At 39.8% G+C, this 9902-nt stretch overlaps 2 protein-coding genes across 2 annotated transcripts in view; one reads left to right on the top strand and one right to left on the bottom strand.

Annotated features, from left to right (window-relative positions):
* Positions 1 to 9902, top strand: part of WRB (tryptophan rich basic protein) — a 22414-nt gene that overhangs the window by 4864 nt on the left and 7648 nt on the right. The window contains exon 2 of the mRNA XM_026842755.1: positions 383 to 384. The gene's annotated coding sequence lies outside the window, so the exon portion shown is untranslated. The remainder of the gene's footprint in view (positions 1 to 382; positions 385 to 9902) is intronic.
* HMGN1 (high mobility group nucleosome binding domain 1) overlaps positions 3208 to 9902 on the bottom strand; it is a 6925-nt gene continuing 230 nt past the window's right edge. Inside the window, exons 2-5 of the mRNA XM_026846515.1 lie at positions 9802 to 9831; positions 9639 to 9689; positions 6588 to 6719; positions 3208 to 4086 (exon numbers count right to left, since the gene is read on the bottom strand). Of these exons, the coding sequence (XP_026702316.1) occupies positions 4039 to 4086; positions 6588 to 6719; positions 9639 to 9689; positions 9802 to 9831 (261 nt within the window). The 3' untranslated portion in view covers positions 3208 to 4038. The remainder of the gene's footprint in view (positions 4087 to 6587; positions 6720 to 9638; positions 9690 to 9801; positions 9832 to 9902) is intronic.

Below are 9902 nucleotides of genomic sequence, written 5' to 3'. Positions count from 1 at the left end.
CGGACGCCGCGTGCGGCTCCTGCAGCGGCAGCTCAAGTGCGTTTGCAACGGCCGCGTCACCAGAGTGTTTTCACACGGGATCGGTCGGCCGCCTTTTGGCCCCAGTTTGCCACTTGAGGCAGATGTCCTCACACCTCGGGCGGAGAGGCCGCCTCCTGAGCCATCGAGGCCCGTGAGCGGGATGCATGGGGGCGCCTCGGCTGTCCTAAACCTCTCCCCTCCCCAGGCAGGCGTCACTTCACCGGCATCGCCTTCCCAAAAACAGTAGCTCAGCCCCGGTGCCCGGCCCTGCCCCTCTGCCAACGGGTGCCAGCGCCACCTCCGCCCCGCCTCGGGCACTGGGAGGCTCTTTATGGAGGAATTTTTTCCCCTTTCCTTATAGTCGTTTCTCACCCCTGCCCTGCATGAATTCCAATGCAAATAGAGCAATGGCGATACTCGTGCTCTATTCTAAATCTGAGCTGTTCCTTCCTTTTTCCATTCTCACCTGTGGTGGCTTGGTATGCATTTTTAGAACCTCTGAAGTAAAATATTTTTACATATTGTAGAAATATGCGTTGATTTTATTAATCTCACTACTTTGTGCTTTCAGCTTTTGACAAAGCACTGTTTTGTAGACACGGGGTGCAGGCCCGGCAGCAGGCCCTTTCCCAGACGTGTCCTGGAAGGCAGACTTCTGCTTCCTGCTCTTCATCATCTCCTGCCTGGTTAGTGCTCCTGCAGCACAGTTCAGGTACAAGAGAAAAGACAGGTATTCTGTCCATTAAAAATCTCTTTTTTAAAAAAAAAAGATCCACAGTTTTCTGCTTTGCTGTATAGTTGCAAGCTTCTGCAGCATCATTCTTAAAGGCCACCTGCATTCCTCTAGATCTCATTGCCGAATAAATCGGCATTCATCAGCTGAACTTGGATGCACTTCAGCATCCTGGCCGTGCTCGTGTTTTAAAGAGCTGTGATCTAGTTGACACTAGAAAATGAATTCCAGAATGGTGCACCATGATCACGTATGAAACGGCACTCAACCAGAGCAACTAGTAGTAGCACATGAATATGACAGAGTGACTTTGAAGAAACGTTTCGTTCTCTTCACGTTGTATTTTGAAGCAGATGGTTCTCCACTGCGTATGCAGTGCCAATCTGCATTAGCTGTCGTTCCATTCCTTAGTTGCACAGAGCAAATGTACGTGATATCACAGAGGAAAGAATGCTCTTCCTGAAGCATGTCCATGGAAATTGTCAGACAAATTTAAATGCCTTCCATTCCAACTCTCCACAGGCAGAAATGACATCTAGTGCCAACATAGACAATTCCTCATTTCCCCTGTAGCCAAATTGGTGTGTTTGTATGGTACATGTTGGCATGTCATGCTATGTAGAGAAGCGCAAGAGCATCTCTCTCCTGCAGAATCAATCCAAATTCATAGCTGATCCACCTCTGTATTTACTAGGCATACTTTATGTAATTAGGAAAGCCTATTCCGTTCTTTGCTGCATCAAACAGATCTAGGGCTTCTGATGCAACTCCCTCTGTCCTCTCCTTCTTCCAGGAGGAAAATTTCCCTATCCTATGATAGGGAAGCTGCTGCTGAGTAAATATTAGGGAGCAGTTACCCTAAATTAAACAGTAGATAATAGATGTTAGAGGTGTTGAAAGTCAAGAGGATCTCAACATTAGAGATTCAAAACACATGAAAAGTACGCATTTAGTAGAAGAAGGTAAGAGAGGTTATTTCAGGGTATTTACCTGCAAGTTTATTCGTCATTTAACTGATGGTTTTGACTTTCTAAAAACAGAAAGAATGTCACATAGCTATGTCATGCTACTACTAATTTAAACCAACAAATAAGGTGACTGGAGGAGAGGTTGGGGGAGAGGGCGGAGGGGGGTTAGAAAAATTGGCATGGATTTACAGTTTTGGACTATCCGAGAACTTAAAGCCAAAGCCACTGCCAATGCTGGTGTGCTCTGCTAGGAACACTGCTGTGGTGGAAACAGACCAGAAGCATATCCTGGTCCAGTGCTGGAGGGCATCCTACAAATCAGCTAAAGAAAAGTTAAACACTGCTTAAATATTGAAGAGGTAAAAATGGTAAAATGCTTTCTCAAATGAAAACATTAAGAAAGTAAGTTAGAGGTAAAACTAAAGTGTTTTTTATAGAAATAGCTGCATAATAGTTTGGAAAAAGGCACCAAAAATGTACAGGAAGCAGATACTGTGCTTGCAGGTGTTACTCAAAAGCATAAATAAGTTCTCAGTTAAGGGGAAAAGAAAAAAAAACTTTTTGATCTTAACTCCTCCCAAGACAAGGTTGACAGTGGCATCAAATAGACTGTTAAGATAAAACCATACTACCACCTGCTGCAATTCAGCAAAATAATGTGAAATGGAGGAAAAAAAAACCAGAACAAAACAGCTCCGCACTATGTGGGAAAACTGAGTAATGTTGTACTACATCTTTTTTTTACTTGAATGTTAAGTAATACATATTTAATATGCCCCGTCTGATGAAAGGCTGTTAAATCTTCAAGGAGGTTGATTCCATTTTCCCAAATACAGAAAGGAAGAATCAGGACAGTTCTGTACTACATGAATGCTCTCTCGGACACCCTTGTCAGCCTACAGCCTTATATAGCAGGTACGCTTGCTCACAGCACAGTAAGCTCATCCACAGCTCACCAGCACCAAAAGGGAAATCCCCTTGTGGTTCCCTCGCTGCTCCTGCCTGGGCTGTTCCGTGGCGTGGGTTCCATTACACAAACAGCTACCTGGGGAAGTGCACAGCCTAGGTTCATTTTTCTCCAAACATCTGAAACTTTATTAAGGTAGGATTTGGGGAAATTCCAATATGGTTCCAACACAAGAGCAACACCATCTGGCGGGTTAACAGTCAAGAGGATTTCTTTGTGCATCTTCCCTTGTAGCAGTTATTTACAAAAGTATGCATATGCAAACTCTCAGATGCCAAGCAGATTAAAACATCTGATGCTTATTATTGACTTTTTTGTAAGCACTAGGCTATCAGCTTTCAAACTGGAAGTCCAGATTAAGACTGCAACTAGTTTTCTACTTGCTACTCACTCCCTGCATTACCACCTGTATCTCTTGAAAAGTACATTTTTAACAATATTAAGAACATGGTTAAGAATCAAAAACTATACCACTTAGATTGTGAGTTGTCATAGTCAATGCAGGAGCTACAGAAACATCCTTTCATAATCGAGATTTATTTGGCTTTTGGTTGGTGATCACAGACACTATGAACAATTTTACAATTGTTTTTATTCACATAGTTTTTTAAATCTAAAACTTTTTTTTTTTCCTAAGACTATTTCAAACATTTTTCCTTTGATCTTTGCAAACAAGCTGTCCTTTAGAACTGGGTATCAAGTTCCAGTAACTCAAATACTGACATCACAAGTTACGTCTGCCAAGGAGAAATTTTTACTAAGTCGGTATTTAAAGATATAATAAAAGCTTCCAATCTTTTGCATCACAGCTACAAAGTTGTTGGAAAAAATAAAGCTGCAACTACCAAAAATAACTTTGTCACAGATATACATCGCTCAGCAAGAAATCCAACACTAGGGAGCAGTTTTATTAGATAAGCAATTCTACTGATGGTACAACCATAGATAAATAACTAAAATGTTAAGACATTCTCAACATATCATTATGAATTCCAAAGTCTGATCCGTGTTATGCTTCATTTAATAGGATAGAAAACTGTCCCGCACAGTCTATGGAACGTGAAGCCTGATGAAGGCTTCAAAGCTCTCTCCTCAATGTAACATGCCATTAATTTCTGGTTTCATAGAAAACAGACAACCAGTACATGATTTTACCACTTAAAAAAAGCATTTACACTTATCTAAATATGTAAAAAAATGGGTTGAGTTGGGATTCTCTCCTTTTTAAAAATGTGTTTTCTAGAACTACTAAAAAACTTGCATTTACAAAATAGTTGATAAAAATATTCCTCTGAATTGTACAAGAAGAAAGGTGTAAGGACCACCAATTAAAGACTTGGTACCAGATGTTACTCAGACTTAGCTTCTTTCTCTACTACTGGATCAGATGCTGGGGTCTGAAAAGACAGAAAACCAGAACATTTCAATGCAGACAGTTTCTAAGTGACTCATCCTTTTAGATTGTAGTATTTCTGATGTACAAGCCAGCTGACTTGACAGACAGAACAACCCCGACTTGTTTCTACATACCATGCTTTACAGTCTTAATAAATTGGTGTCATGGTCTGCTTATTTCTCCTGAATAATGACCTACTAAAACCAAGCTGTCTTGAAAAGGCTTCCATCTCCTCAGATGCATCAGTATGAATTTCAGGATGTTGCTATTGTTACTACTCAATACACACTGCAAAGGATTTTTATTTTTTTTAAATAATAAAGCCCATTTCAATAACCACTGCCATTATGACAGGAAAAGGGGCTTTTAAACCTGCATATGGGGTATTTAGAAAAGACACTATAGATATGCTTCATGCACTTACATTTCAGTGCAGCACTGTTAACATATTCTCAAATCTCCCCATGTTTTAAAGTAGCTAAGACTTCAAAACAGGACTGCATCAAATTAAACATCGTAAAAATACATTCAGTGAAACTGAACTGTAGCAGCAGAGCTATGCTGTTTTCAAGTCAACTCTCTGTGCTGAACCTCAACTTCAGAACAAGTTCATACAAACTTAACTGATTAAAATTACAACTCCATTTAGGTCAGAGAACATGCTGCATTTGCAATGTAGATTTAAAAAAGGAACGTAATGTATGTATTAACATAAAAATTAATTATTCCAAAGCTTTGCAGCCCCAGCAGCAGAACAGATTGTTAAATCACAGCAGTACCGGAACAGGAACCCTAACACCCGTGCAGTCTTCGCTGCCACCTGGGGGAAGCTCTGGAAGGATGAAGTACAGGAGGCATTTCCCTCCGCAGGCCTTAGTCTCTGCCAGTGCCATCAGAAGTTGTTGCTGGCCTTTCACCAGGTCATGGATGAACCATGGCATCGCTGACATTGTTGCCCTGATGGCAAACAGTAACATCCAAGAGGACAGACTGTACCTCTGCCTCTTCTAGACTTAGGTATTATATGACACCTGCGATTTTGGCTGGCGTGACCAACGTGAGACCAGTATGAAGGTGTGCCCCAAAGTCATCATCCATTCCTTGTAAATTTACATCATCTCTGCACAAGTGTACTAAACAGTCCCCAACTGAGAAATACTGCCAAATTTAACTTTTGTTGGTATTGCTGAAATACTAAATGCACAGATTAAAAAACCAAATTATGTGACAGAAGTACAGAGCCAGAACTACACAGTAAATTAAGCCAACTAAAGTATTCCTACTTGTAGCACAACTTTTTCACAAGATCACACTGTAAGCTTGCAAATGAAAAACTGTTACCCCAAAGGAAGTTGTCTAGTACACTCAAATGCCATCCTGTACCTTCCTCACCCAACTAAAACCCAAACTCCTTCCCTCTACTTGATCTATCTGCACACTGATAAGATACATCAGTGGGATAGAACAGACTTTTTTTTCCATCTGAAAAAGATTACTTTTCAATTCAACAGCCATACAGGAAGCTTGAATCACACATTTAAATTAAAAAATTATCTGACTATCTGATCAACAAACAAACTTCACTGAACTAATTAAAAGAAGTGAGGCATTCAATACTGCAGAATCCTGAGACTAAATCTAGGCCTGTTACCACATGAAAACTTGTGTTTCATCCAGCTGTTAACAGCTGCCCTAGTAAGAAGCACTGCTTCTCCCCTCAGATCTTGTCCTAAATTTTAAACTAAATTACCTCCACATTCCAGAAAAAGAATGGAGTGTGGAAGATGTTTTAAGTTAGGTGATCAGGGACTCCAGAAACTTCAGCAACATGGCCATTTTAGAACAGTATTAAAGCCAAGACTGATTTGGCATGTTCATTTCTTCAGCAACAACCCTTAGTAGTAGGTCTTGCACTTTCTCTTCCAACCTTGCACCAACCTGTCCCTTCTATCAGTAGTGTCTGTATGGCTCCTGTAAATGTTATCTCAACTCTGGGTAAATCATTTCCACTTTGGATTTTCAGTGAAAACTGTTTCCAGTCCCAAGAAAATTAATATTGCATTTGTCAAAAAACTTTTGTGGCCTTGGAACCTCTCTTCCAGTAACAAAGGCAGATTAAAACCCAAACCAAACCCTCTGAGGACATATACCCCACCCCCATGCACCAAACAATATGCCCTCTCTATACCCTGTATATATTTTTTTTGCTAAGACCTACCCGTGGGTAAAACAGCCCCTCTCTGAAGGACATTATCCTGTATTGGAACTTTGGTAAAATTCTCACCCTTTTCCTTAATTTCAGGCACCGTTATCATATCACTGCAACTCTTTTTGGGTCAACTAGATTTTTCCAGGTATATCTACTAATGGTTCAATAGCCTGCATCTTTCTTTTGGCAGAAATAGATTCTATTATAAGAACAGTGTGTGTTTTTGATAGATGTCTCAATAAACCATCTAGTAAGTTATCTGACTGCTTCGCACCAACTACAGACAGCTTTACCTCCTCGCTTTTAGCTTCCCCATTTTCTGCAGGCAAGTTGTCCTTTGTCTGTTCTTGGTTTGTCTCTTCTGTCTGTTTTCCTTTAGGCCCCTTTTTCCCCTTTGATTGAGCTTTCTTGTCCTCAGATTTATCCTACAATGAAATAAATTTCCAGTAAGTAAATTCCAATGACCTACTAGGTTAGCTTTGAAAGTAATATAAACCACACAAAGTAAAGACTCGCTAAACAGCAAGAGGTATTACCAACAACCAATAAGCTAATACACAGTTCAACTGCCAGAAGTTTTCCAAACTATATATAGACAAAACCCCACAGTTTCAGATAGGAAATTAGAGAATGAAATTGGGATGAAAAGATAACCAGATTCTAGTGACTCGACCGAGCAGAAAAAAAATAGCAATGCAGCCCTTCCACTTTGTAAATACAAGGCACTTTGAACACTCTTTTTCCTCTTATATTGACAGGTGGGAATTTCAGTAACTTAAGTAAGTACTTAGTATCTCAGTCACATCCTCTGTACCTGGCAAGACTGCTGTTAAATGGGTAGGGACTTGTTCAATAGCTACTTTCATATAAATATATAATACATCCTCCCAGACATTCCTAACAGCAACCAAATGCTACAAAGTTCACCTGTACTCCAGCTGGTCCCCCTACTTACAAAATATTTCTATCGATTCAGAATTGCTTAAATGCACAGGTTTGACACCATCTGTGAAACATTACTTCATGACACTAACAAAAATTTTCAATAAATGACAAACCATAACACTTTTTGTGGGCAGGTACAATGTAAGTGGCAAGAGAACATAATGACTTGTAGCTCTGAGCAGAAGACCACTACACAGATCTACCTTAAAACATGTCTAATCTCATTAAAATACTGTGTGCATTTCATAGCTATGTTCTTCAAATTATGTCCTAATGTGTTGTCTCTTTCACTCCAGGAAATATAAGTTCTCATTTTTGTCTATTTTAAGTACTACAGAAATGTGTATCTCTGATTACTATTAGAAACCATTTGGTCAGAAGCATTCCACACTATCCTCACTCTAAGCATTCTTCTTTACTTCACACATACAACTTTCTAATAGCTATCTGAGTACATTTCTTAGCGTGCTGGTTTTGTGCGTGCATGGCTGAAACCAGGACATCCATTTTACATGAATGCAAGAACTTCAGGAAAATACGTTTTGTCAACCAGCTGCAACTACTGAATGAAAGTTCTGTTTTATGCCACCGGATACAAACATGCAGTAAGTTACATTACATATACAAGAGATGTAAGGTGAAAAAAAAAAAATAAAAATCAATACTGAAGCATCTTATGTCAGGTAAGTAAACTGTCCATGTCCACAAAACTTTAGAAATACTTTGCTCCTATTTTTAGAAAATATAATTTTTTAAATCCTCAAGAGAACGGTTGAAACATGCTAATGGAAAAAAAAATCCTTTAAAAAGGTATGAGGGCTAAACTCAGTATTACAAATTTCACAACAAATAAACTTTTGTGTTTTGATTGTCAGAGTATCTTTTCCTTCATTAGTATTTAAGTAACTCCATTATGGGCAAACTTCTCTCAAACAGAAAAAATATTGTCAGGGAAGTTTTTAAGTTACAAAGTTGATGCAAAGAAGCATATTTTGATGCATCAAATAAAGAAAAACGATTTAAAAAGAATTTAAATGACTGGTATGTAACAGTGACATACTTCTGGAACCCATTTAAAGGAAGTCAAATAGTTAATATGAGAGAAAGTAGTGAAGCTGGAGAAGTAAAACACAATCAGAACAAGAGACTTTTATATTAACAAAGTTTCCAAATGACAAAAGATTTTAGGGACTGCATCAATTTTAGAACAAAGATGATCAAATGTGAAACAGGTTATACATTTATTTGAATTGTCAATGGTAATAGCAATTAAAAAAAAAAAAAAGATTGTTCACATATTCACATTATAGCTGCATTCCATGGGGGCGTTGTGCAAGGCGTTCTACTTATCATTCTGAGATGACAATTGTGATGCACTTGGTTTACATAAGTATGTTCCCAGCTATGAACTGTGGAAACATTTCTTTCTAGAAGTAGTTACAGGCAACAAGTCAGTACCACGCATATCAGCCAGCATCAACTAACAGCATTAAGAATTAGATGCATGACACAAAGACACTGAAAAAAAGGAGAATCAGACCTGAAATAAAATTGGAAAGCTTCCCTAAATTCTTTAGGCTTACAACTTCAAACATGGGAGGGCACTGATATTCAAACCATTGGAAGGAAGATGCGTTACTGACAAGAAACTGCTCAGTAGGATTAATAAAACGAAAACACCAAGTCTGCAAAGCAGAGTGTATTTGAAATGCTCTTCATCCACACATTGAGAAGCTTGTAATCACAAAGGAACACTTAAAACCACATATACCAACAAGGCAACAGAAAAGACAACCTCTTATTCCTCCAAGAAACAAAGAATTACATACAGCTCAGTTCCTGGCATTGTGAAGGCTATGCTGAAAAACTGAAAAAAATCATACTAAATCATGCTTACTGACACATACACACAAAGTTCTGAAAGCTAGACTACACGAATGAAAACTCAGATCTTTTTCAGCGGCTGCCTAAGTAGTTCAAGTATTACTTTCCTGCCCTAACACACTGCTTTAAACTGTGAGTATATTTTAATTCCCTTTTGTTACAGTGATGAAATACAATCCTATGTACAGTTGCTTCGACATTCAAGTAGTTCTGCTCAGAAGCAAACCACCATCTAAAGCCCACGAATCAGTGCCCACATTTCTAGGCAATACTTTGAGTGCTTAACAACATCTACTCAAACTGTGGTGGAATGTATGTACCTGTAGATACTGGCAGAAGCATCTGAAAGCGATGCTGAAAAATCTGCTAAATGAGCGTTCCCACAAGGAACACGCAAAGACGAATAAAAACATTCAGACACCGTGCATCGACGACACGAAACGGGACACCACCAAGCACCTGCACAACGAAGTCGACTGCCTCCCTCTCCCTCCCATCTGCCCAGTGGCTCTCACCTTTGCCGCTAACTTTTTTGGCTTCGGCTCTGCTTTGGCAGGAGCAGGTTTCTGAGAAGAGAGAACACGTAAGGAAGAGATTCAGCCCTCAACAACCCCCGTTTCGGTACAGGCAGACACACACAGGCAGGCACAGACACCCCCCTCTGGCTCCCGTACTCACCGCGGACAGCCGCGCCGATCGCCTCTTCGGCTACAGGCAGAGTAAAAAGAGAAAAAAGGCGTGAAGGACGGCCCGGGGCCTGCCCCGCCCGGCCCGGCCCT

Source organism: Athene cunicularia (assembly GCF_003259725.1).
Source record: "Athene cunicularia isolate RWA chromosome 1 unlocalized genomic scaffold, athCun1 chr1_part1, whole genome shotgun sequence".
Lineage (NCBI taxonomy): Eukaryota > Metazoa > Chordata > Aves > Strigiformes > Strigidae > Athene > Athene cunicularia.
The sequence above is the reverse complement of the archived record's forward strand: the minus strand, read 5'-3'. Positions and strand labels throughout refer to the sequence as shown.